General features: G+C 42.0%; 1 protein-coding gene across 1 annotated transcript in view; it reads right to left on the bottom strand.

Annotated features, from left to right (window-relative positions):
* The window catches only part of LOC102567543 (macrophage mannose receptor 1-like), a 75,588-nt gene that overhangs the window by 29,515 nt on the left and 18,143 nt on the right, over positions 1-27,930 (bottom strand). Inside the window, exons 4-13 of the mRNA XM_014601567.3 lie at positions 27,118-27,264; positions 25,452-25,634; positions 23,591-23,745; positions 18,576-18,689; positions 16,381-16,496; positions 16,051-16,199; positions 12,766-12,965; positions 11,472-11,599; positions 6,335-6,422; positions 4,306-4,450 (exon numbers count right to left, since the gene is read on the bottom strand). Of these exons, the coding sequence (XP_014457053.1) occupies positions 4,306-4,450; positions 6,335-6,422; positions 11,472-11,599; positions 12,766-12,965; positions 16,051-16,199; positions 16,381-16,496; positions 18,576-18,689; positions 23,591-23,745; positions 25,452-25,634; positions 27,118-27,264 (1,425 nt within the window). The remainder of the gene's footprint in view (positions 1-4,305; positions 4,451-6,334; positions 6,423-11,471; positions 11,600-12,765; positions 12,966-16,050; positions 16,200-16,380; positions 16,497-18,575; positions 18,690-23,590; positions 23,746-25,451; positions 25,635-27,117; positions 27,265-27,930) is intronic.

The following is a 27,930-nucleotide window of genomic DNA, read 5'->3' as shown; positions in this document are numbered from 1 at the left end:
AGACAAAAAAAGTAGAAGCAAGAATAAAATATTGAAAGAAGGGCACAAGCAATCACTCTCCCTCTTAGTTCAAAAACAGTCACTACCTCACTCCCTCCCACTGCTCTGCTTCTAGTCAAAGAAAACATTCCCCTAACCTCCCTTCCCTCCTGTTCACCAATCCAACCTTGCTTTCCAACTCATATTGACTGCCTCTAGAAAAGAAAGATATCTCTGTATTCCCTGCCACTCCCCTGCCTCACACCTAAGCAGACATAGAATCATAGAAAATGAGGCTTGGAAGGAACCTCAGGAGGTCATCTAGTCCAACCCCCTGCTCAAAGCAGGACTGTCCCCAAATATATCATCCCACCCAAGGCTTTGTCTAACCAGCTCTTAAAAACTTCCAAGGATGAAGATACCACAACCTCTCTGTTTGAGTGCTTTATTACCCTCCTTGTGAGAAAGTTTTTTCCTAATATCTAACCTGAACTTCCCATGATCCAACTTGAGACCTTTGTTCCTTGTCCTGTCATTTGCCACCACTGAGAACAGTCTAGCTTCATTCTCTTTGGACCCACTCTTCCAGTAGCTGAGGGCTGCTATTAAATCCCCACTCAGCCTACTATTCTCTAGACTAAATAAACTCAGTTCCCTCAGCCTCTCTTCGTAAGTCATGTACACCAGCCCCCTAACCATTTCTGTTGTCCTATGCTGGACTCTCTCCAATTTGTCCACATCCTTTCTGAAGTGGGGTCCCAAAACTAGACCCAGTACACTCCAGATGTAGCCTCACCAGTGCTGAATAGAGGGGAAGAATCACTTCCCTTGATCTGCTGGCAACACTTCTACTAATGCACCCAGTATGCTGTTAGCCTTCTTGGCAACAAGGGCATGCTGTTGGCACATATTCAGCTTACTGCCCACTTGAACCCCCCAGGTCCTTTTCTGCAGAGCTGCTGCCTAGCCAGTCAGTCCCCAAGCCTGTGTTGGTGCATGGGATTGTTCTGTCCTAGGTACAGGACTCTGCACTTGTCCTGAACTTCATAAGATTTCTTTTGGTTCAATCCTCTAATTTGTCTAGGTCTCTCCGAATCCTAGCCCTATCCTCCAGTGTATCTACTATTCCACGCAGCTTGGTGTGGGACAAGCCCTGCAACTGTCCCTCCCAAGAATGGGCTTCCCACTATAGCAGAGGTGGCATGGCTGTCCTACTCCACCCATTCCCCTTTCTTACACTCAGGGGCATCCCTCCCCACTTTCATTTCCCCTTCCAAATCTGTTTGTTCCTTTCTCTTACAGGAGACAAAAAACCCCCATTCATCCTCCCCCCCCCCCCCCCCGCCCTCCCCCCAGGAACCACATCATTCTATTTAAAAAAAATTAGAATAAGCAATACAATACCACTCCTTCCCACCATTTTCCTGTCTTTGTCCCTGCCAAAGAACAATACCAAAAGTTATCCTTGGTGATACCCACCCTGGGTGCCTGCCCCAGGACAGCCTACAGGTTAGTTAAGCCCTTCCATGTAGTGTCCCTACTCAGTGTCTCAGTCCTACCGCCCCTTTCCCCTTGTGCTCCAGGTTTGTTATTCATGAGGACATTAGAGAGAGAGGAATAGGCATTTTGTGATGAGTGTAGGAAGTTTGAGCAAAATATTAAGGGTTGCATGGAAAAAGCAGGATTCATTTTGAAACTAAAAAATGTACAGTGTGGGAACACTGGCAGAGCAGAACAGCCAGGAGGGAAGCCAAGGTTTGCCAAATAAGGAGAAGTTATGAGGAACAGATTAATGTAGAGCTGCAATTCTGTTGTGAGGTAGACTAGAAGGGGGAAGCTAATCCATCTCTTATTTTAGGTCCAGCTATAGTGTCTTAGTTTCCATAGATGCCATTGTGTTTTGAATGTCTTGTGGGTGTTTTTTTCTTTGTTTAGTTGGTTGGTTTTTGTTTGTTTGGTTTTGGGGTTTTTTTGCATATGGGTCATTATTTATGCCATTACCTTTCCCAGTTCCTTATTTGCTCTGCTTAGTGGGAAAATGTTATGAATCAGCAATAGCAACAAAAGGAATGAGGAACAGAAATGCAAAGAACAAGGAACAGAAAACAGATAAGATAAATCTGATTTTTACAAACTTAGATGTTTTTCATATTTCTCTTTAAAATGCTAATATAGGTTGGCACTAAGGTTATTCAAGGGCATTAGATAAGTATCTCTGTACCTTAGCATATCTGGACTTTTTTTTAAGTGTAACCCAAACTCTGACTTCCTTGACCTTGTAAGGTTTAGTCAAGAATCAGTTACAATATCTCTGTAATATAGTTTGCTCCATACTACTAATGGTTACCCTTATGCTTACTATAGGTTTATTGTCTACCTGTAAAAAAAAAAAAGTAAAATCTCAGACATGAATACTTCCCAAAAATCCACCATCAGTGTTGCTATGTGCCATGCTGAATGATTTGAAGATAGGTGGAATCAATCTAAATATTATTTTAACTTGATATGGGGAGATTCACCACTGGAAAGGAGTCAGAGTGCCCTAGACAGTTAAAATGAGAGGATAGGTGCTTTGCATTGTTAAAATTGCTAGCCATTGCACATGATATTGGTTTAGAGGCCTGTAAAAGCAGGGATGATAGAGGCCCAGTCATTGTGTCCCAGTATCATTGCCCTTGATGGGCTCCCACTATATTCATGCCTCAGTTCTCCTGGTAAGGCTGCCATACATATGAGAATAATGATCTCTTATAACAAAATGTACCAGTTTATAAAAGTGGATATGCCAGTCTTCAGGGAATAAGTATATCCCATACTGTTTGACTATTAAAGTTCCTCAGTCATACTCAGGCCAAACTACAGAGTTAAATACAAAAAAATCCAGCAAGTAAGGGCAGAATTTCTATTATTTCTCTGCAGTAACAACAAAATGATTGAAAACAAATCCATACTTAGAGCCTCGGGTGTTTTTATTACTATCATGATTATTGTTATTGCTATTGTCGTTGTTATTCCTAATAGGTAATTGAAGATTAAAATAAACTGACTCAGGTCTCTGCCTCTCAGTTTCTTAAGTCCTTCTGACTAACTATGTGAAGAGCTGATAAAAACAAACCACATAAAATGTAGTGTTTAAAGTGCTAAAAAGAACTGCCATATGATGAACTTGTCTCAAGCTGCTGCTTGAAAGCCAATGGCCTGAGGGCATATTTGTCATGAGTAATCCATTAGTAAAATAGCATGGATTTTTCCATTAGGGTAATGTATTCAGTGTGGAAATGTAATGCCTCTCAGTGTTTGAGAATGATCTTGCTGTCCAGGAGACCTCAGGAGTGGGCCAGTTTCATTTCCTGTTAGGCAGCTGCTTCTTTATTCCTAACTTCCTCTCAACCCCAGTTGCTTTCTTGAATGGTCCTAACCATCTGTATTGCAATGTTGTAGGCAGGAATTATTTATAACCTTGTTTCCCAGACATCTTCGTCAGACAAAGTCTCTTGGTCCCTACCCCCTATCTTGCAGGGTGTCCAGGCCTTCTGTTTATGCACTAAAATACTCAGCTGAGAGGTGTGGGAGGAAGGACACTGGAATTCTACATAGGATGGAGGGCAGAAAATAGATCAAAATGCATTAAATATTTTATTGTTTTATTTGAATTTGAGTGATTTATTCCTCAGTTAACCAAATCACCACATACCCAGGCACACTGACCACAATACCTGCCAGGTCACTTTTGCACTGTGCTAGTTTGAGCTATATTGTGGCAGTCTTTATGCCACTAGGCAAATCAGATGTTGCCACAAGCCTTTACTTCTGTACATTCTGGTGCTTAGGGCCCTGCTGACAGGGAAATGCTGGTGGAAGCTGAAGTAATTTAGGCCTGAATTAAATTCTTAACTATTTACCCTCTTGCTGAAGTAGATGGTTCATCTCTCTGAGTTTGATTATTATTTTCTCAAAAGTATTTAATATCACACCTATTTACTTATGGAAGCTGGAGCTCTATTGCTTCTGATCCAGCTCCCCTTAGCAAAGCTTTAAAAGATGTAAGTATAGACACAAGATGAGAAGAAATAGACATTGTCGCTTTGTCAGTTCAATCAATATTAAGCAGATAAAGTTACAAATAAAGTGGCAGAGACTTTTTTGACCTCCTGTATAGAAATATTTTAATTAAAAGAATTGAATTTATGCCCTCATATTTTACATCACTTTCTTTTTTTCTTTTTTTCCCATACAAAAATATTTCAGTAGCACACCTATTTTTAATTTTAGTTAGTCCAACAAGATTTGGTTTATGACTTTAATTAAATGAGGAAGTAAACCTACCTTTTTTTATTTCACAAATCCAATTAAGCAAGTGTTCACAGTATGTAGCATTCCATTGCATTCCTGTTGAGCCTTCAAACATTATACAATGTTCAATTCCTTTATCATTACTGGGTTCTCCTTCATTCCAGTTTTCATAAACTACCTATGATAGAAGCATTGCACTGTTACCATTTTCTTCAGTATGAGGAAGAGCTATGATCTGTTAAACAGCCTCAGAGTCGGCTTGTCTTCTGACATTTCATTTCTAGGACTAGTAGGAGCTGCAGAATCTATACACACACTTTGTCAGATGGAAATGAGGCTATTGCACTATCTTGATATTCATATGTCTGATGGGACAACACAGATGGGCTGAAATAGTTGTGTATATCTTGATCAGGAAGAACCATCAGGGTGGATGGGTGTTATAAAACAGGAGTAAACATAGTATACCATATGAAATGGAAGGATTGTATTTCACACACTTCACATACTCAGGGACTTTTCTCATACCCATGAAGGGACAAACCTTCTTGGTGAGCCAACTTTAGCCTGTGTACAGTTAAATTGTTCACCTGATGAGGCCCCCAAAAGCACTCTGTAGCTGTAACACAACAAGCGCTCATGGCTGCAGAGGACTTTTAAAATGGCTAATTGCACCAAAATTTAACACTCATCTGATGTAGTATCAGACAAGTGTGCTGCAGGGCAGAGCACCTTAGAGAATCTGTGTGCGGTTCCTCCAGGAGAGTTAATTTCAGGTGATTCCCCCTGCAACTCATGCAGCTTTGCACAACTGGGCTGGTGCTCAGCCCTGCCCCCAGGACTATCACACAGAAGAGAGAAAACCCCTGTCTCCTCCCTGCGTAGCTGCTTGGGAGGAGGAAGAGGTGCCCCCAGCTGCACGTGCCCCCCAGCTACCCCTGCTTGGGTCTTGGGGGGAGCAGGATGGGACAATGCAGTAGGGGTGGCTCCGTTCTTCCTCTACCTCCTTGTGAGCATCTTAACAGCAGCTGCTTTGTGGCTGCTGCATCTGGAGTTGTGGCAGGGAGTTGGGGGGAAACAGAGCCCCCTGCCTTACAGGCCTAGCCTGACTACCCCTGCTGGGCTTTTGCAGGGAGCTGGGCTGGGCCCATGAGACAAAGGAGATCTGCTTCCCACCCCCAGCCCTAGCTCCAGGCTGTCATTGTCAAGATGCTCACATGGAGGGGCAGGTTAAATGGAGCCCCCCCGCATCTTATGGGCCTGGCCCAGCTCTCCCCAAGACCCCAGCAGGAATAGTTGGAGGGGGCACACAGTGAAAGGCTCAGTAAGCTGCTGCTGACAGTTGCCACCTGGTGGGGGGGAGTGAGACTAGGGAGAGGGGTGATCCAGCAGCCTCCTGGCAAGCTGCTGGAGTGCCCCCACCTGCTGGCCTGGGCCAGTACAGAAAGGCTCTGAACCACCCTCCCTCTCCACCATTACACAACAGGAAAACACCTGTTGGTTTCAATGGCACTCGAACTCACAGTGCTCCATGTAAAGCACCCTAGTTAGAGCACCTCCCCGACAGGCAGCCTAAACTTCTGTATGCATCCTTAGGTACAAACAGACTCTGTTGGAAAGCAAATTGCTCTAGAAGTTAGTGCTGACCTAGAGAGAAGTATCTTTGATCCACATTCACTAGCACATTGTCTACTGAAGGGTATTTTCCCACATCATCCTTCCAAATTGATGTACATTTCACAAAATATGAAGCATTAGGGATTGGCAATAGACTCTGCTTGTGTCTATTTTAATGTACCTGTAGATGCAGATTATGTATGCTCCTGTCTGATGGCTTTGGAAGAGACTCAGTGGCAGTTTTCTTCCTTCAAGCAGCAACTACTAACACTAAACCATTCCAATTGTTCATGAAGTATGGGCCAAGTATGAAATCAAGTAAGAACCCAAATATGAAAATTTAAAAGGGAAGGGAAAGGAAGTAGGAAAGGGCCTAGAAGGGATTAGGAAAACAATATCATAAAAGTCAGAAAGAAAAGTATTGTCCAGTAACTAGAGCACTCACGGGAGAGCCATCAATCCAGAAATACCCATCATCAGGATTCAAGTGAAACAAACCTATCCAGAAAGGCTGAAAGAAAAATCCTTCATCCCTGAAATACACAATATAAATTGTAAGTAATGATAAGATAACGTAAACCCTAAAAACACAAGTTAGAAGTTACAGCATTTAATGTTAGAAGTTACAGCATTTCTTTATAAAATTTTCTCTTAAAAGGAACCTGGAAAGGAAGGAGATGTGTTTATGCACTTTTTGTTTCTGTTTGTGTATGAAGGCCACTGTAAATGGACCTCTTAAAAAAAGCTTTCTGATTGTTTTCTACCACTGGTATTTTCAGAAGCATACCATGACACCTAAGCACACTGGGCAGCAGCACCACACTGGGAAGCGTCACTAGCTGTGCTGCCAGTGGCAAGGGGGCTGTTAGTCAGGCAATGCAGTCACATTTCTTTTTTTTTCATCCTCTCCCCCCCACCCAGCATCAGTACCTGGAGGTAGTGGCACAGTCACCTCACCTTTATTATGCTACTGGACATATTGGAGCAAGTTCCACAAATGTTATGTGGTTTTGGTCAGAGAAAATCAGCCTCACCTCCCCAGAGGACATAAAACTAGATCCTACGCTAACCCTGCCTGCTATAATTTCCTATGTAAGCAGCATGATGAGCATGTTGTTCTCTGGCAATCCGAAGGTGGTAGCAGACCCAGGTATAACACTGCCAAGTTGGCATTCTTTAAAGCAGTCACTAGCAGACATTGTTAATGTGGTCCAGTAATAATAGTACCATAACCAACTCCCTAACTGTGCCCCTTGTCTACCACACAAGATGGCTTCACCCGAGCAGATCATGGAGTCTGGTCAGTATAACAATTCTTATCTTGTTTTTGATGAAATATATCTTGGAGCAGTATCTCCGACCTATAACAAAGTGATAAAGGTCTCTTTTCAGGTATCTTCTCTCAACTGCAGGTAGGAGTTTGTATTAATCATTTTTAACAAAAAAAAAAAAAAATCAAAACTAAAGCATTATAAAACAATATTGTTAATTAAAAATCTTGTTCCCTTTCTGTAATCCAGGTTTCTTTCATATTATTCATTGTACAGTATTGTATTTCTAATATAATAGCACATATTGCTCACAACTGAAATGGGGGCCTCATGGTACTGGTTACTGTATAGCCACTCAACCAGGAGGGCATAGTTTAATCCAGAGAGCCTCTTATATATAATATATCTACTAAATCCGAATTTCTAAACTGCCTTTTTACACAACAATAAACCCATTTATATTAGGTCACGGGGAAACAACAGACTTTGACATTTCACAATAGCATTTTGTAGCTGACTGAAATCAGCCATTAACTGTCTGATTTTCATAGTCATAGAATGTAGGCTAGAAGGGACCTCAGAAGATCATCGGGTCCAGCCTCCCACACCAAGCAGGAAAGACAACTGGAGTCAAGTAACCCCAGCAAGGTGATTGTCCAGTCTCCTCTTGAAGATTTCCAGGGTAGGGAATTGCACTACCTCTGGATGGAGCTTATTCCACAGTCTGGACACCCTGACTGTGAAGAAGTTTTTCCTAATGTCAAGCCTGAAATAGTCTTCCAGGAGTTTGTGACCATTGCTCCTATTTTTCCCCTAGGGTGCCCTCGTGAACAGTTTCTCACCGAGCCCTTGATGTACGCCCCTGATGTAGTGGTAAGCTGCTACTAAAACCCCTCTCAGCCTTCTCTTCCTCATACTGAAGAGTCCCAGCCTTACCTCGTATGGCTTGCTGTGCAAGTCTCTGATCATATGGTCCTTCTCTGTACTTTCTCAAGCTTTTCCATGTCCTTGTTGAACTGCGGTGCCCAGAACTGGACACAGTACTCCAACTGCAGTCTCACCAATGCCAAGTAGAGTGGAAGAATCACTTCCTTGGTTTTACTTGAGATACATCGATTGATGTATTATTTGCTCTGCTGGCTACAACATTGCACTGCTGGTTCATGTTCATACTGTGGTCATTTATTACCTCCAAGTTTCTTTCATTCATAGTGCTGGTCAGATTGGCATTGCCAAGTCTGTAGGTGTGCAGGGGATTGCTCATCCCCAGGTGGAGCACTTTATATTTCTCAATGTTAAACCTCACCTGGTTCTGATCCACCCAACTTGCCAGCCTGTCTAAGTCCACCTGTACCTGCAGCCTATCTTCAAGTGCGATCATGCTTCCTCATAATTTGGTGTCATCCGCAAACTTAGCCAGTGAGCTCTTCACTTCCACATTCAAATCATTGATGAAGAAGTTAAAAAGCACTGGACCAAGCGCCGACACCTAAGGGACATCACTGGCCACTTCTTGCCAAGAGGACATATATCTGTTCAGTAGAACTCTCTGGGCCCTACCCCATAGCCAGCTTCCTTCCCACCTAACTGTCTCTCAGTTAAACCCACAGTCTTCTAATTTTCTTATGAGAACATTGTGGGATACCAAATCAAAAGGTTTTTGGAAGTCATGGTATACAATGTCAACCTCCTCTCTCTTATCCAGGTGGCAAGTTACCTGATTGTAAAAAGAGATGAGGTTGGTAAGACAAGACCTGCCCATGACGAAGCCATGCTGGCTGTCATCCAGAATCCTACCTTCTGCAAGCCTATCGCAAATAGACTCCTTGGTGAATTTTTCCAGGATTTTCCCTGCGATAGAAGTTAGGCTAATTGGCCTATAGTTACCCGAGTCCTCCCTCCTCCCCTTCTTGAAGATGGGCACAACATTGGTGCCCTTCTAGTCCTCAGGGACCTTTCCAGAGTGCCACAAATTTTGGAAGAGCATTGCCAGGGGTTCCAGGATAATTTCAGTCAGCTCCTTCAGCATCCTTGGATGAAGTTCATCCAGGCCGGCTGATTTATACATGTCTAATTTTTTTAATTGGTCACATACCAGTTCTATGGCCATAGTAGGAAGGCAGTCATTCCTACTCTGCTCCTTCTGTACTCTATCTGGTATGTTTTCCCCCTTGGCCATGTGAAAGACTGAAGCAAAGTAGTCATTCAGGAGTTCAGTTTTCCCCTGAGCGTTGGTAACCAGCTGTCCTGAGTTGTTGAGCAGTGGCCCCACACTCCCATTTGTTTTCTTCCTGTTTCCTACATACATAAAGAAGGACTTCTTGTTGTCCTTGATCCCCACTGCTAATTCTAGTTTAGTTGCCACCATAACCCTTCTAATCTGTTCCCTACAAGTGCAGGCCATTGCTGTATAATCTTCCTTGGGACATGCCCCAATCTTCCATTGTTTGTACATCTCTTTCTTGTTTCGTAAGAGGACCATGATTTCCCTGTTTAGCCAAGAGGGCTTCCCAGCCCTTTTGATACATTTCCTCCATGTGGAAATGGACTTCCTTTGTGTTTCAAGGATCATGTCCTTAAGGAATGACCATTCTTCATGTACTCCTTTTGCCTTTGGTCCCTGGTCCCGCAGCACTTCCCCTACTAATGACCCGAGCTTGCTGAATTTTGCATTTTTGAAGTCCAACAAAACTTCGGTCCTGCTATCTAATTTGTCCACCTTGTGATGGACAGTGAGTGTGCTGGTTCCATGGTCACTGTAGCCCAGGCTGCCCTCTATGTTTAAGTCAGTCACCAGGTCATCTCCTTTAACCAGGACCGAGTCTAGAAGAGCATTACCTCTGGTTGGCCCTTGCACCTCCCAAGTAAAAAAAAATCTCTTCAATGCAGGTCAGAAAGGAACACAGCTGACCCAACTTGGCCGAGTGTTCAAGTGTTCCTCCCAAGAGATGTCTAGGTAATTGAAGTCACCCATGATGACCATGTCCTGTGCATGTGCAGCCTCTGTCAGTTCTCAGGCAAACTCTAGATCAAGTTCCTCCCCTTGGTTTACTGTTCTGTAGTACACACCTACAGTTAGGTCTCTCCAACCACCTGCAGTTTGACCCAAAGGGTTTTGAGTCGTCCTTCTTTGGAGCCAATGTTGGCCTCCAAGAAGGTGTAATGCTCCTTCACATAGACAGCCACACCTGCACCTTTCTTCCCTACTAAGTCTCTTCTATACAGGGCATAGCCATTTATGGCTATACTCCAATCATGTAAGGAGTCCCACCAGGTCTCCATAATCCCTACTAGATCAAAATGCCCACTGGAGAGCAGGAGGGCTAGTTCCAATTGCTTGTTCCCCATGCTTCTGGCATTAGTGTACAGGTACCTGAGTCCTCCTACTGAGGCTTTCAACTTCCTGTCATGCTGATGGAAAACTACTCCTTCAGCTCCCATGGAAGTGGCTCTTCTAGTGTCCCTGTCTACAGAGCTTTCTTGTATGTTGGTGGCGAGGCAAGCTCCGGTCCAGTCTGTGTTTCCCCATCCCTCGGCAATCTTAATTTAAAGCCCTATCTAGAAGATCTAGAAGAAGTTCTTTTCTTTTTAAAATAACTTCTTATCTCATATTTTTGTGGGCTAATCTGGTACCCAAATTATGAAACTCCACTTCAGACTAAAGTCTTGAACCCTTTTTTAAATATGGCAATTAAAAAATAAGTTGGGTTAAAATATAATAACCATATTTTAACTTTAAATTCACTATTTCAGAAATGTTGACTAGAGCTGAGGGGAAAAGTGATGAATAGTAAATTCACTGAAAAATGCCATTTGAAATAAATGAAACTATTTGTGAATTTCAGACAAATGTAATGAATAGTTTTGGCCAAAAAATGGGAGAATTTTTTTTTAAGTCAACATATTTAATTTTGACATTTTTCAAATAAACTAATTTTGGAATTGCTAAAAGGATTTGTTTCAACATTTTAAGTAAAACTTTTCATCTTTAGATTTGTGTTTAAGCCTAATGAAAAGAAGATAAGTTAAATAAGGTGGTTATAAAGAATCCAACATGAGACAAAACATCTTTAAGTCAAAAAAAACTTTTGGTGGGGAGAGGGGAGAGTGAGCATTAAAACAATCTTGGTTGTTTTGCTGAAAAATAACAACAATTCTATTTTGTTTGAACCCAAACCAATTATTCCCAATCTTTGCAGCCACCAAAATAAAAATCCCTTATGCATCCAGCTCTAGACACAAGAGTACATTTGATAATTCTAAATAAACATATCATTAAAATGGCAGAAGCAGTTTTTTACAGATACTCACAGTGCCAATTTCCATATTAGAAACTGTTCCTCTCTGCTGTGAATGCTGAGCAGATTCCCTCCTATTTCTCTACAAAATTCTTCAGCTTCAAACCAGGTTTTCCTTTGGTTTCCCACTCTTATAAAAAACTAATGAGGAAATATTTCATAATAACCTAGTGTGAAATACCTTGCTGATGTGATAAAAATCAAGCAAAATATTTGCAGCTATTATCTTACACAACCTGGAAAATTACATGCATATTTACACTTGTAACCTGGATTACAGAATGCCGTTTCCACTGAGCTGTTTAAATACTGGTGGAGAGTGGGGAGACTCAAAACTGTTGCCATGTACATTTGGATAAAAGCTAGTTCATGTGTTAATGGGAATTTTGATTACTGAGGGGGAGGAAAAATAGCATGATGTTAAATACCCCAGGGTGAAAAGTAAGAGATTTTTGAGAAATGGATTAAGTACAGATCTAACTAATGGGAGAAATGAGGAAATAGGGACATAAAGCTAAATCCTACAAAGGCCTAATCACTTAAGCAAGTGTTTGTTTTAAGCCTATAAATAGTTCCACATGTGCTTTTCTGTGATTACAACAATGGTGTTCAGTGCCTTAAAGGAATGACCCCATGCTTAGCATGTTTTATATCCAGGGTGAAGAGATTATGCTGCAGGAGCTTTTATTGGGCAGGTCTGGCTTTCTAGTTTTGGTTTCTGTTATTTTAACATGGACACACAAAGAAAGTGCTTTTCCTATTTGCCTAGGTGCCATCAAAATTCTGAAAATGAAACTGGGTTTTTGAGATGCATCATATGTGCTGTCAAAAAGTCTGGAAAGGTGCCAAGTTCCCGTGACTTTTCATCTTTTTCTTATGAAAATAATCTAGCCAGCTTTTGTGATTTTTATCACGAGTCTCTTGACAGCTGATATTTTTCTAAAAACCACAACCCTTGAAGGCAATTAGGAAGAGAGAACCTAAGCTGTCATTTTTTTTAAAAAAAAGGTTCTAGCCTTAATGGTTAGCAAGAATATCTAGAAATGAGGCACTAACACTAAGAGAGTCCAATGTGTATGTATATATTATAAACTCTAGTGATTTTTTTAACCAATTCTCTTTATAGTTTGGCACTTTGACTCATGATTTTGAGCAATGGGGTTGACAATACTATAAAGAAACAAACTGCCTAAAAAGACATCCTTCAGGTATACAAAACATTATTGGGTAACTGAGAGGAGCATTGACCCTTCAGTACATGCAGTGGATGAGGAATAGTAAAGGAATCACTGAACTTTAATACTTACTTTGAAGCAGAAGCTAGTATAAGGGGCTAATTCCCAGCCCCCAGGACATGGGGCATCAGAAACTGTTGCTGCAATCAAAGGAGGGGTCACTCCTTCAGCCCACTGCTTGCAGAGAAATTTTGCTGCCTTCTCACAGTTAAGAACATCCCATAATCCACCTGCAATTCCAGTTCCCATGGCAACACAGCCTGGTTCTCTTCCTTAGTGAGTCATACAAGAAATTAAAAATATGTAAGTGACAAATGCACAGTCTTTTTTATGTTTTATCCCTGAATTTAGGGCTTTGCTATCAAAAAAGTAAGACTTCCGCTTCAAATCAAATTAATTTTAATAGCTGAAGGATGGAAAAATCTACTGCAGTTAGGGACATATGATCTATGAATATGCAGAACAGCAGCAAAGGTACAATTTAACAAATCCCATGAGCCCATCATGTCAAAAGGGAGAAAACTAAAAAATTGAACAAGGCTAATTATTTTTTTCTACCCGAGTGAAATCTCATGACAAAATGACATTGAATTCACCACCCTCCTAGTAAGAAGGTTTTTCCCAATATCTAGCCTAAACTTCCCTTGCTGCAGCTTAAAACCATTGCACCTTGTTCAGTCATCTGTCATCACTGAGAACAGTCTAGCCCAATCCTCTTTGGAACCCTCCTTTAGGTAGTTGAAGGCTGCTATTAAATCCCCTCTTAGTCTTCTCTTCTGCAGACTAAATCAGCCCAGTTCTCTCACCCTCTCCTCACAAGTCATGTTCCCCAGCCCCCTAGCCATTTTTGTTGCCCTACACTGGACTCTCTCCAACTTGTCCACATCCTTTCTGTAGTAGGGGTCCAAAACTAGACACAGTACTCCAGATGTGGCCTGCTCAGTGTAGAATAGAGTAGGATAATTACTTCCCTTGATCTGCTGGCAACACTCCCATTAATGCAGCCCAGTATTCTGAAGTCTGCCAGGTTTCAAGGAAATAGATGCAGGGGTTTCTGGGAAACTGTACCTCAAGCTGCTGACAAGCAAAACTCATGACGTGTGTGGCTGTGTGTGTGTTAAGGCATGCCATCACTGGCGTTGGGGCCTCTACATGACATGGTAGTGTGCCCCGATAAGGTCTCCTCCTCCCCTACAGCCTCATTCTGGTCCACCACTTTAAATGACAGCAGGTAATAACTTAGTAAGCAGTACAGTAGCACCAGCAGCATCTCAGGCAGCCAAACTGTCATGGTCAATACCAGAGTACTCCTTCCCCACTCTTTCCTCTCCCTCTCCTTACTTTCTGTTTCCCTGCAGGCAAGCCCAGCTTCAGCTTCAAAACATGAAATGTTTCAAAACTTTTGAAACATTTTGACTGCCCTCATTTCATTTCGAGGCTTTTTTGAAGACCTTCGTTTCATTTTGATTTTGCTGTTTTGAGCTCAAAACAAGTTGAACCAATGTCAAAGTGAAATAGCCGGCAAAATTTTGCACAGTCCCACTGTCCACTATAACCCCCAGGTGCTTTTCTGAAGAGCTGCTGCTTAGCCAGTTGGTCCACAGCCTGTATTGGTGCATAGGAGTCTTCCATCCTAAACGTAGGACTTTGCATTTGTCCTTATTGAAACTCATGATATTTCTTTTGGCCCAATCCTCCAAATTGTCTAGGTCACTCTGAATCCTAGCCCTACCTTCCAGCATATCTACTAGTTCCCCCAGCTTGCTGTCATCCGCAAACTTGCTGAGGGTGCAATCCATCCCATCTTCCAGATCATTAATGAAGATATTGAACAAAACCAGCCCCAGGACTGCGCCCTGGGGCACTCCACTTGATACCAGCTGCCAACTGGACCTTGAACCATTTACCACTACTCATCGAGCCCAATCCACCCAGCATTTTATCTACCTTACAGTCCATTCATCCAGCCCATACTTCCTTAACTTGCTTGCAAGAATGCTGTGGGAGACCATATCAAAAGCCTTGCTAAAGTCGAGGTATATCATGTCCACTGTTGTCCCCACAGCCATAGGGCCAGTCATCGCATCATAGAAGGCAATTAGATTGGTCAAGTACGACTTGCCCTTGGTGAATGACTATTCCTGATCACTTTCTTTTCCTCCAAGTGCTTAGAAATGGATTCCTTGAGGACCCGTTCCATGATTTCCAGGAACTGAGGCAAGACTGGCCTGTTCCCTAACTCCCTAGATCCTCTTTCTTCCCTTTCTTAAAGATGGGCAATATATTTGCTCTTTTCCAATTATTCAGGACCTCCCCTTGTTGACATGAGTTTTCAAAGATAATGGCCAGTGGCTCTGCAATCACATCAGCCGACTCCCTCAGCACCCTCAAATGTATTGTGTCTGGCCCCATGGACTTTTACACATCTAGCTTTTCTAAATAGTTCCTAACTTGTTCTTTCACCACTAAGAGTTGCTCACCTTCTGCCCAAACTGCATTGCCAGGTGCAGTAGTCTGGGAGGTGACCTTTTCTGTGAAAACTGAGGTAAAAAAGGCATTGAGCACTTCAGCCTTTTCCTCATCATCTATCACTAGGTTGCTTTCCCCATTCAGTCAGGGACCCATACTTTCCCTGACCTTCTTCTTGTTGCCACTGTAGAAACAGTTCTTGTTACTCTTCAAGTCCCTTGCCAAAGAGTTATCTGCTAAAGCAAGCTGGTCACCTGCCATATTTGCTATTCTTCCTGTGCATTGGGATAATTTGTTCCTGTACCCTTAGGAAGGTTTCTTTAAAATACACCCAGCTCTCCTGGACTCCCTTCCTCCTCAGACTGTCCTCCTAGGTGATCCTGCCCATCAATACCCCAAGGGAATCAAAGTCTGCTTTTTTGAAGTCCAGGGTCCATACTCTGCTGCTCTCCTTTCTTCCTTTTGTCAGGATCCTGAACTCAATCATCTCATGGTCACTGCTGTCCAAGTTGCCAACAACATCCAACAACAGTTTTTCAAAGTCTGGTGTAGTATTGTCAGCCACTAACTACTGTGTTAAAATTTTGGATTGGCTGAGACCATGAAACGCCTCTAGCCCAGGCACTACCCAGTATTTATCTTAGACCACTGGAGGCCCTGCTTGCACAGTTTCAGAATGAGGGATACCAACTTGCTACATTATTCCCTTGCACCAGGTAAGTTAAGATGGCTAGCTCACTCCTTGTGCCTCATTTACCTTCCTGTATGAGGACATGAGATGATGCCTGACTGAATCCTGTCTAGCCCCTCAGAGGACAGCATTTGGAAACTTGTGAGAAGTTAGTCAAACCATGAACATCACAGATCATATGGTAGTGAGGTGCTTACCAGGCATTCCTGAGTTCCAATGAGTGAACAAAACAACTTCACCATTGGCCCACTTGAATGTCCCTTGTTCTTCTACATCTGAGAGACCAATCCAGAAATATTTTTCAGGACTCAGCCCAACCAAACTAGTGAGATAGGCTTGTTCATTTCTGGGAAAGAACATACATGTTTTACAACATTTTAAAGATTTAGTCTTAACTCTTTTCTGCTTCAAGCTTATAATTTTAATGAAATCATTCCAAATGGAGAAGATGGTCAAATGGTTGATTTAGATATGTTACTGTATAGTCTGAATAATTAAAAGTTGATTTAAAAAGCCTTTTTCCATACCTGTCTTCCACAGTAACTAGGTAGCCATAGCTCCTTTGACATGCCTCACTTGCTTCTGAGAATTTTAGAAATGTGTGTCCAACCAAGTAACAATGAAAGCCCTGTCTTTTCCAGCCCTGCAACAAACATTAGGTAAACACACACAATTTCTTAATACACTGGGAAGTATTGTTTGCTTTGCCCTTTAATATAGGCAGATATATTTAGACAGACAGACAGATAAATAGATAGCTATAGATATATATATAGATACAGTTATCATTCATTAATGTGAAATCCATTGTTGAAGCTACACTGAGAAACAGAAAGGGAATTTAATTGCCACTCATGAGCTGAGTTGTAAAGTAACAAAGAAGACTCCCTGCTTCACAGAGATCAGCCTTCTTGTTACAGAGAGGATGATACTGGACTTTTGCCCCAAATTGCTTGCTTCTGACCTGCATTTTCATCCTATCTTTTATGACGCTTGGCATTCAATGTTGACTTTGAGGATAAATATGGACTTCCAGTTATTTACAAGGTTACTGATGCAGTCCTTGGAAGAAAAAGGGACGGTCTTTACTCTTATTTAGAAGGACATTTGAAATATGTAGGTAAGTGTTATGGGTTCTAGATCCGTAGAATAAAAAAATAGTCTGATATCCAATAGAACACTGATGCCTGACATCAATAGTTTATAAATGGTAAGGTTTAAGCCAGGGGTGGGCAAAATATATCTGACTGAGGAATTTTCTCTGGCCCATGGTGGATCCCTTGGTCCTGCCCAGACAGGTGCAGGAGGCAGGCCAGGCTGTAGTGCGTGTGGCCGATCCTGCCCCACCCACCCCACCCAGGCCTGCAGTGGGGCTGGGGTGGGGTGGGGTGGTGACTGGATTCACTTCCTGGCAGTCCCAGAAGTGGTGGCTCATTCCAGCTTCTGCCACTACCAAACCACTGCCTGGGCACCCTGGCCCATCTGCCCCATACACAGCGCTGGGGGCAGGACCTGCGCAGACCCTGCATGGCTGTGTGATGGACATGGGTTCAATGGGCAGGGGCATGCAGGGAGTGGATCGCAGCTCTGTCTTGGCCCTGACCCCACACTGTCACAGTCTAGCTGCCATGGACTCAACCCCAGATGCAGCTCCCTGCCTACCCACAGCCCCATCCCTTCCACCCCACCACACACCCTTCCTGCACAGGTCTTGGTGAGACTCCCCATGCCCAAGGCCACTTAGGGAGTTTTGGTGAATTGTGGCAGGGATGGGAGGTGTTGACCCAGCCCATAACACTTCACCAAAACTCCCTATGTGGCCTGTGGGCCCAAATAATTGCCCACCCCTGGTTTAAACCCCTCTGATATAAGAGCAATACAGCCCAGGATTGTTTGTAGAAATAAATTCACTCCTCTATCACAGGGCTTTATCAGCATAGGCTAAAGAAGTGGAGTTTTGTATCCCAATGACTAAGCTTGCCAGTTAGAGACAATGTAACTTAAGCATAGGATTCAAAGATCAAACAGGTAGCCCACAAGTAAAAAATCTAGGATGGGTAGCTGGAAAGGGCAGTTCTTCTTCACTTTGAACTGCTTTTGGTTTTTTATGGTTACTTGGCGCATTTACACAAGATACAATTGTGCAGCAGCCTAATAATACTGCGCAGTAGTATGTCACAGCATGGACAGTGCTAATATGCTACTATGCAGTATTATTAGGCTACTGTGTAGTAACATCACTAAAAAGGTGTTCACCAGTACTACTGTGCAGTAGCTTTGGATACGGCACATTAATTTAGTACTTGATTATGCAAGTACTAAATTAAATGTGCAGTAACCACTACACATTAATGACCATTTAGATGTGCCCATTGCTAATAAAAACTTTAAAGAAACAGAAGACCTGGGAACTGAGATAGAGACACCCTTAGTGGGTGTTGTGTGCATTTTCAGTTTGACTAAGAGCCTAAGATCTCTGACTAAATGGTAGATATGGACTGTATCACAGAGAGGAAGAGATGTATGGAACTGGGATCTTTTACGTACATGAAAAAGGAATTTCAACTGGATTTCCTTGAGTATTTTCAGAGTGAAAGTAAAATACTTACAACAATTGTTATTGAAAGAGACACCATCAATGATAAACTACTCTACGGAGTGAGACCAGCTTATTAAGCCAAATATTCCTCATGCATTTCCTAATAATTTACTTCACACTTACTCTCTGGCAGCCCAGGTCATTCATTTCTACTTCCTCAGGAGCTTGTAATAATGGCTTTCTTTTGCAGATGTAACCACGTTTCTTCTCACAAACAGTAGCTGCCCAAAATCCTTCCTGAGTATAAAAGGGAAGAAAGGAAAAACAAGTAAGAAGGATTTATAATCTTTAGAAATTGCTCATTTTCTTTCTCTTTACATTACAAAAGCCAAAGTCTACAAATGATACAGAACAATGCTAATAATGCTGATGATAATGCCCCACATATTGCTATTTAATTTTTCTTATTCAAATCTAATTTACATATTTGCAATCACAGTTTGTCATATACTTGAAAATGAAGATGCCTCTCCTGTCCTCTGTTTTGTAAGAGGCCTGGCAGATCTACACCATTAGAACTCTGCTGAGCAATTCATTGAGTGTGGGGAGCAAGGTACATTTACCATTTGAATTACGAAGTGTACCAATTAGCAAATTTTAGAGTAAAAGAGTGTCTTCCTTCATTACTGTTGAAAAGAGAGGCAATGAGTTGTTGGTTATCTTTTTGCATCTCCTGGTTGTATCAGGTACCAGAGTCACCATTTGTTAAAATACCTGTTATCCCAACAATACAGATGGTTCAATGAGCAATATCATAAAAAACCCTTGCCAGAGACTTAAAACCTGGCTCATTCAACAATGAGTGAAGAGCATCTCAATGGTCTGCTCATACTGAATGTGAACTCAGATGTGGAAATAACTGCTAGTGAGATATGGGATGCACAGTCAAGATGTTCAAGAAGGATATATTTTGTTTTATGAAGCTGAATAAGAGATGTACATTTAATTCTAATGACTTGATCATTACTTGCTTAATTCACTGTGTTTTTGTACTTAATATATAATATAGCAAATCAATGCATACTCTGCTAAAGTTATATTTGTTTTGTTTCAACCTTAAACTGAACAAGCCCCTAGCATATTAGCAAAGTTTTTAGTTTCTCTTTAAATAGAGAAAAATGTGTTATCATTTTTCTCCACACCAGATACACTGCCTTTTTCAAAATCCTAGATCCACCATGAAAGATGGACAATAAAATCACAGGTGTTGGCAATAGTGAAGCAGGGATTAGAATGAGGCTGGGGGATGTGTTGCATCAGGGATGGGGTACAGGAAACACTTGTCATTCGTGGATTCATGATTTCGAATATTTGTGGTGCAACTATTCGAATCCACGCTCTCTCCCCACACACACATTCTTCCCACACGCGCTTGCCATGCTCCCACACCCCCCACCCCACCGCTGCCTGTGCCAGTGGTGTCTGCAGGAGCTCCTTGCTTGCTGATGCCAGGCTCCCGCTGCTGCACTCCTGACCTATTTGAGGATTTCGCCATTCGCAGGGATCTCTGGAACATATCCTCCATGAATGGTGAGGGTCTCCTGTATTTGCTCACCTTTGAAAATCTATGTAATTTGGCAAGTTATAAGATGCAGAGAAATATCAGTTAATATATAATCTGTACCTACTAAATTCTTTAGAATCCATCTCTGACTTAAGATTGTTCCATATAATGACTATAGAGACTGAAATGGTGCAAAGGCAAGCTGTGAGATACAGAGGGACAGAGACAGGCTTTGTGATAATGGAAAATAAGGCACATATACTAACATAAAGGGCAAGGCATGAAAGGATGAGAAATGTAGCTATGTAACCATCAGGGCTTCCAAAGTCTGAAACAGGTACATAGAAGATAACAGCTTACTGCTGCTATTGGTTACTTGGCTAGCTCAAATGCTAGGTGTCTGTATTCTTAATCTGTGTTTCAACCCTGATCATGATACTGGGAGATGAGTCAGTATCGTTTTATACCATAACATTTCTGCCTTGTTAGATTTATGTATTAAAAAATAGGAAATTATATTTTAAAATATTCCTACAGTAAAACCTATATATTAAAAAACATAGCTGAAGCTAGTAAATAAAACATGCAGAAATAAATAGTATTTCAAATGCATAACACTTTTAATAGGTGTGTAAGTTTTATTATTTCAATTTTATAGTTGAGGAGACAAATTCAGATATGAAGGCTTAGATCTTATTTTGACTCTTAGGCTTAGATGCCTAAGGCTGTGTTCATACATTCAAATAATTTGGGAGTATTCTTCTAGGTTTGTTCTAGAGAAAATTTACACACAGCAATGTATACAGACATTTGAATGTTGAGACCCTGAAGAGTAGAAAGCTTGCAGTGCTGACACTGTAACTGGGTGGGGGAGCAGGGAATTGGGGGGGGGGGGGAGAAGGGTGGTGGGCACACATCTGGCATTCTCTGCAAGCTTTTTTACTGTGCTTGGTAACAAAAGATAGCAGCACATAGGGCAGTCCTGACTGGTTGCTCCAGACTGCCCATGGTCAGCCTGTGTGTCTCTGTAGCACAATGAGGAAATTGTGAAGAGGGTGTGTTCTGCTCGCTGCTGGAGCAAGCAACATCCCATGTTTCTAGTGGGGGAGAGGAGGAGGCTGGAGGACTAGATTCTCCTCTGAGAGAAGCCACAGCATGTATAGGCATTCACTCCCCAAGGGGAAACAATTCTGGGAGTGATTTAACCCTGGTTGTTTCCAGTTTTATTTTTCTCCTGATGAAATGGCTATTTCTATCCTAGGAAAAAAAAAAGGCTGAACTCATGGTTTCTCATGGGAGAGGAGCAAATCTACCAGGAGAAACAGAATATATGTACAAGGCCTAAGTCTACGCATTTCACCTCATCTTGCCATGTGTTAGGAGAGCAATCCTATTCTACTCAGAGTACTACAGAACTCTCTTTTCCTCAATAGGCAACCATAGGCACCTCCTGAGCATGTGAGTACTGATAGGTGATTTCCTACTCAACAGTTTGTGTGAGTAGGCACAGTGAAGGGGGAATAGGCACAGTGAACTTCCACCACTGAAACATCTGACTCAGGGCTGATGGAGGGGTCTATTGTCTCAGAAATCTTTTCTACTGGGGAGGAGGGGAAGAGGTCAATTTGAGAGGGGAAATCCATCCACCCATGCAAGGTATTTTTCCAGCATGTAGAAAACTTAGGTTTTTGATCCCCCACAGCCTGAGGATGTTTTAAATCACATTTTCCACAACAGGGAAAGTACCCTAACCAGCAGCTATAGGCTTGCCAAAGTGGTGAACATCCTCCACCCCTCCAGTTGAAGGAGGCACTGGTTGAAAAGAAAGCAAGGATCATAGGGTCGAGAGACAAAAAAGATGACGATTGACTTTAACTCAGTGGGAAGGGGACTCACCTAGGAAAGATAACCCTTGGTTCTGCTCTGGCTCAGGGCGCTGAGAGAAAAAGGGTGGAAACACCTTCTCTGGAGCCAGAACCACGATGGAGAACCCCTACAGTCCTAGGGAAACACTCATAGAAGCCCCATAATGGGAAAATACTTACCCACAGCAGGTATGCCAAATGAAAAATGACCCCAAACAAGCAAACCACCCGTGCAGCTTATCAGCCACCAGTTTATGCAGCTGGAGCCAGCACAAGGCAATGACATAATTGGAGAATGCTGACCGGCTCAGATAAAAGCTGGTGGCAGAGAGCAACAGCTGAGAGGAAGTTGTGTGCTCCCTCCAGTGTGACCAGAGATACCTCCACAGTGGGACCCAGAACGGGGTCCTGAAGAGGGGTCTGCCCCACAACCAGAGTGGCGATTGACACCCGAACTGGGAAGGATGCCGAGGGATGGACCACAGCAGCACATGCAGGAAGCTTGAGTAGGTAGTTGAGTCTGTACCTCCCTGATGCTTTAAGTTATTCTTTTCTTCTTTGTTTTTGGTTTCCCTTAAGGCCAGAGGACAGCTGCACACTTCACTCTTGGGGCCAAGGAACGAGAGGCTTTCAGAGACTCCAGGCCAGGACTTAGAAAGTCAATGAGGTGGCCTGGTGGCCAATAGGCACATGGTCCGAAGTCAGGGATGAGACTGAGAGGCATAACCCAGGCCCATGTTACTGGATCTGAACACAAAGGACCCTTCTCCAGTAAGCAGCTTGTAAAACAGACACAGCATTCAGACCTTCACACTTGAGGCCCAGATCAGGGTCATGCTACTAGGCTTGGCACTTGAAGTGTTCAGGCTGACTAACACCCAGCCAAATTCAGCTGGTGGGCACATGGAAGGGGTGTAGGGGAGGTGGAGCCCCAGGAACGTCTACTGACAACACCTCCCAGCAAGTCTCAGCTTTGAGGGAGCTTCCCACTCCAGAAAAGAACAAGAAGATGTGGAAGGCAAGTACCAGGGGTCTTCCTGGGGAGGTGGCATATGATCAGCAAGAGTGCTTGAGGAAAGTCAATGGTGGGATAAGAACAATTGATCCCCTGCTGCTTGGGAGTGGAAGTACACAAAACCTGATGGGTACATGCTCCCTTCTCCCAAAACTGCTTATGCATCTTGATAAAATGACAGAGAACATTAGAAAGGTGTTACACTGCATAATTGCTGGTCTCTAGTGCATGTGGAGAAGGAATTATTAGGTGGCAGTGGGGAGAGAGGGTGGGAGCAAAGAAATGGTCATTGAGATGGAATTGGGTTTGCACCTAAGTGATTTCAGTGAAGCACATGATGATTTAGTGAATTAAATAACAATAATAATATAACAAAAATAATATACAACAAGATTCCAAAAGTAAATCAAAGCTCTAGTCTTAGCTATAGTAATTTGATTAAAACAATTTGGAATTTCTGGGCCAACTCCTTTAGGAGCTATGAAACGTTACAAGGTGAGACTGGGAAAAATACTACTCCCTCATTTTGAGTTCTCTCACCTTCTAGATGCCTTCTTTGGCTGGCCCCAAACTCATATGTAAATAGACTTTAGGTTAAGATCAAGCATGTGAAATTTCAGGTAGATTTGGTTTGCACAAAATTAAAGAGGAGAGAGGCATACAAATCTTTCAAAACCCAATGCATAATGAAAGGCAGTTTCAGCTTGAACTAGTTAAGGATTAGCATAACTATAAGACAACTCTACTATTTTACCTGTCCCTTAATAAGAACACAATTCTCTAGGCTTTTTGCATAGGCAGGTTCTCCACGTAGCCATTTGGTGTATGTCACTGGAGTTTCATCACTCCATTCAAAATATTGATGGACTTTAAGGTCATTCAATCCAATCCACAATTCTTCTGTTGGCTCTAAAAACATACAACCAGTAGTTTTGTAACTGATCTTTCTATGCAATAACAGTGTACATTGTTAGATCTAGAATGACAAAATTATGTTAGTAAACACTGGGATACGGCATGGAGGGAGTTAAGGCTCTTAGGAATATTCGTTTCATCTGTGACAAAAAACCTGGTTTACTCTTTTTCAGAGAATCCTGCATTTAGCAAACAGATAAAAAGCTCTTTGTGTGTGGCAGAACAGGAAATATAAACAATATTCTAAGCAATCTTATATAAACTAAAACAACAAAATAACTCCTAAGCGTAGGAAGAGGAAGGTTTGTCACCAGCCCTGCAGTCAGTTGGTCAATCATCATGTCCTTTAGAGGAGCTGACCAAAATCAGTGGGTCAGCTTTCCAATTGAAGATCTACTCTCCAGTTAATTTCTGTCATGACTGGCTGAAGCAAACCAATGGGGATGGAAGGAACAACCAGGAGGCACTAGACAGTTGCTTCATCTATGTCTGTAAGGCATGGGTGTCAAAGATACAAACCACAAAGCCCATCATCTGGCCCCTCATGCTCACCCTGCATCTCCCAGGCCTACTGGCAGGGCCCAGGACATGTACCATACATATGCTCCAGTCATTCTTTGACCTTCTCCAGCTGAATCAGGTGTGCACAGTCATGGACCAGCCTAAGGTTATGTATGCTACAGGGTCCTTGGCCAGGCTGTGGGGGGAAGGGGAGGGGTGCCACATGCTGCTCAGTTCCCAGAGCAGACAAAATGGGTGCCACATGTAATGCAGTCCAATGGGGGTGAGCACTTCTTGTAGCACATGGTACCCACTCTGGATGGTCTGGGACCTGCACTACATGCAGCATCTGCCCCAGCCAGCCTGTGCCACATGCAGCACCCATTCCAGCTGCTCTGGGATATATGCCACTTGTACTACCCACCCTGGTCAATCCAGATGTACATCACATGTGGCATGGATCATGGGGCAGCCAGAATGGCATGCAATGGATTTGGCATGCAGGGGTGAAGGTTGGGGTGGAGGGTGGTCCATGGACCCATTCTAGCCTGTGGTCCAGCTCTGTGCCACTCATCTGGCCCATGGGGCCATATAAGTTTAAAACCTCTGCTCTAACATTGCCTGCCTGACACTGGGACTGCCACTGTCAAAATAAGCCCTGCCCACTCATTTCCCCATTATGTATGAAAGAGGCTGGCAATTAAGCCAAATATATGGCCCTGAATTTACATCCCACAGTGGTGCTCAGGCTTTCTATTTCAGGGGTGTCCAAGAGTGGTATGTGTGTGTGTGCTTGTGGAAGTGTCGGGGTGGAGATTCAGATTCTTTCCGAGCCATCTGCTCTTCTATCTTTATATAACTTAGTCCTTGTACTTTACTCATTCTTTAGACCTTGATGTTAACGTTACTTCTCAGAACTAAAAACAGCTGGCTGTTCCATTAGAAATCAACAAAGGTGAAATATCATCCTGAGTCAAATAGTCTACTGGGCTAGCCTGCCTAAGGCACACCAGTGTTTATGGCCAACAACACACAAGGAAGTAATGGGAGTGGGATCATATAACCATAGCTGGTTGCCTTTTACTCCCTAACTTGAATGACTGGGTACCCCTTCATTGAGCTGAGGTAGCTCTAACCATGAGTCCAGAGAAGGGCATGAAAGCATGCCTCTGCCTTATTCACTCTGAAGAAATACTCACTGTAGCCAAGCTGAGAAATAATGAAGCTGTACTCTGCAACATTGTGAATACTAGCCAAATCTCCATCTTCCTTCTTACATAAAGCCAAAGCTTCTTTCCATTCTTGGGGCTCTCTCTGAATTTTGTAACAGTGACCTCTGTATGACGACCAGCTGTCTTGGCATTTAATAGGCTGAAATGTCTCTAAAATTGTAATAAAACTTTTCAGAGCAATTTAAAACAAAAACTGAAGCAAAATGAGACTGACAGTGTTTTGGGGTTTATTTTCCTGTACAAAATGCAGATGGTCTATCTGACTATGAACATAATTTAAGGTAAAAAAAACCCTGAAATATATTCAAGTTAAATTAAAATATGATTGGTATTAAATATATAAAATATGAATATTAAGAAAGTATTGGGCTTTACACTATAAGTACTTAAGCTTAGTCAAAGGTCCAGTTTGGGAAAGATTTATAATATATAATGTCCCATGCAGCACTTCATTATAATCTTTGGCCACTGAAATTTATGTTCTAAATCTTTAGCAACTGCATCTCAAGTACTGCCTATTGGATATCATTATACATTATTTAAGTACAGGAAGATTCCTCTTCATGTATTTCAATAGAATCTCCTGTCTACTCAGTTCCCCTTCATACTAAGCCACTTATTTATATAGTTACTTTCAGCTCTCTTTTTGAAAAATCTTGACTCATTCTTTTTAATTTTATTATTTACAGTTTCAGTTATTCTTAAATATAAGTTTTAAAATAATGCTTGTCACTTAGCATTTACTAGAAAACAGTGGATACCCAGTCACTTCTATACTTCTACAGTATATTTCTGACTAGGACTGCTATTAAATTGTCACTTTCATGTTTTAGGACAAAGATGGTCCATGAGTTGAATGTGGTTAAAAGAAATGGAAAATAGAGCTTGTGACACCCTTTATAGAGATAGTGAAGATGGACATTCCTCCTGTCCTGCCTCAACTGAACACAAAGCATTGCATATGCTTGCATGGAACAATTGTTTGCATTAAAGATTAGAGTACCTGCAAATTCTCCTTTGGCATAAATTAGTGGCATAAAATTACAATTCTGTTTTATACCTATTTTGACAAATTGCAAATATGGCTTTATACCTGTGAAAAATTTAGCCACTCCAAGAAAGGTCCACTTATCCCAAAACTCTGTTTTGACCAGTGGCAAAGAATGCCTGGATTAAAGGAAAAGTATGAAGGAAACAGGCTGCGTAGATCCATTCCTTATCACACCCTACACTTAGTTGACACCCTGGAACATTGAGTTGAATTGCCCCAATGGATCCATCTTTAATGCATTTGTCTAATCTCCTTTTGAACCTGATTATACTATTGACTTTCATAACAAACTGTGGCAAAAATTCCACAAGTTAAGCATGCATTCTGTAAAAAAAAAAAAAAAAAGTTTTGTTTTAAAGTTACCATTTTATTTTTTCATTAGTTGCTTCTTAGTTCCTCTATTATGAAACATAGTGCCACGAGTTAGTTGTGACATGACAACTAAGAGGACTCAATGAAATAACTTCTATGGTAATTTTATAGAAATAAGATACACACCTCCCTTCTATCCTTGGCAGACTTTTGCAGATTGTAGTTTCTACAACATAGCAAACATTATTAATGTTTTTACATTAAACCTACCTGTGGGGAGACTGGGGAACTCTGGAGTGGAGTTTTCCTTTTTACAAATGTAACCAAATTTATAATCACAGTCCATGTTTTCCCACTTCGCTTCTTTTCTGGGATTTAGCACCGCACAGGACTTCTCAGGAGCTGGGACGGGGTTTCCTGATTCAAACAGATAAAACAGATAAAAACAGATAAAATAAAATATGTGTAAACACTGCAAAAATCATACTGCCAAAGGTAGGAATGATTTATTGACATTTCTTTCTTACTGTGATGAACGTTATAAAGAACCCCGCCCTTCAGAGTTTGTATGGGGGGTAGATTAAATCTGGGACTTGGGTGGATTTCAGAGCCCTGATTGGAGAATATCAGGAAGCTCTGTACACAGGGTCACACAATCTCTCCCCATGTAATCTGGATTCTAACTGTTCTCCTGAGACCCTGGATGCACTGTGTGGGTGAGGTGGGGCCTTCCTTTGAGAGTACCATGAATGTGAAATCTAGTTATTCTCAAATGATGAGTTAAAAATAGTTCCAATAATTTGCTAATAATGATGACTTTACATTATAGCTTCTATTTATTCAAGGGTTTTTTTCCCCCCCGCTTCTCCATGGCTATCTGTAACAGCCATGTAAGTAATTCAGGAAATTGGCTGATAGAGAAAAAATTTTAGTCAAGATACATGAATAACAGTTTTAGTTCCTTTTTGACTATCTGTATGTTTTCCAAAGCTTGATGAGGTCTGAAATGTTAAACACTGGCCAAAGGGGAAATGGGGAAAAAGGAGAAATAGCAGCAGGAAGGGAAAAAAAAACATACAGAGA

Source organism: Alligator mississippiensis, chromosome 5, assembly GCF_030867095.1.
Source record: "Alligator mississippiensis isolate rAllMis1 chromosome 5, rAllMis1, whole genome shotgun sequence".
Taxonomy (NCBI): Eukaryota; Metazoa; Chordata; order Crocodylia; family Alligatoridae; genus Alligator; species Alligator mississippiensis.
Note: the sequence above shows the minus strand (reverse complement) of the source record. Positions and strands in the feature narration are given on the sequence as shown.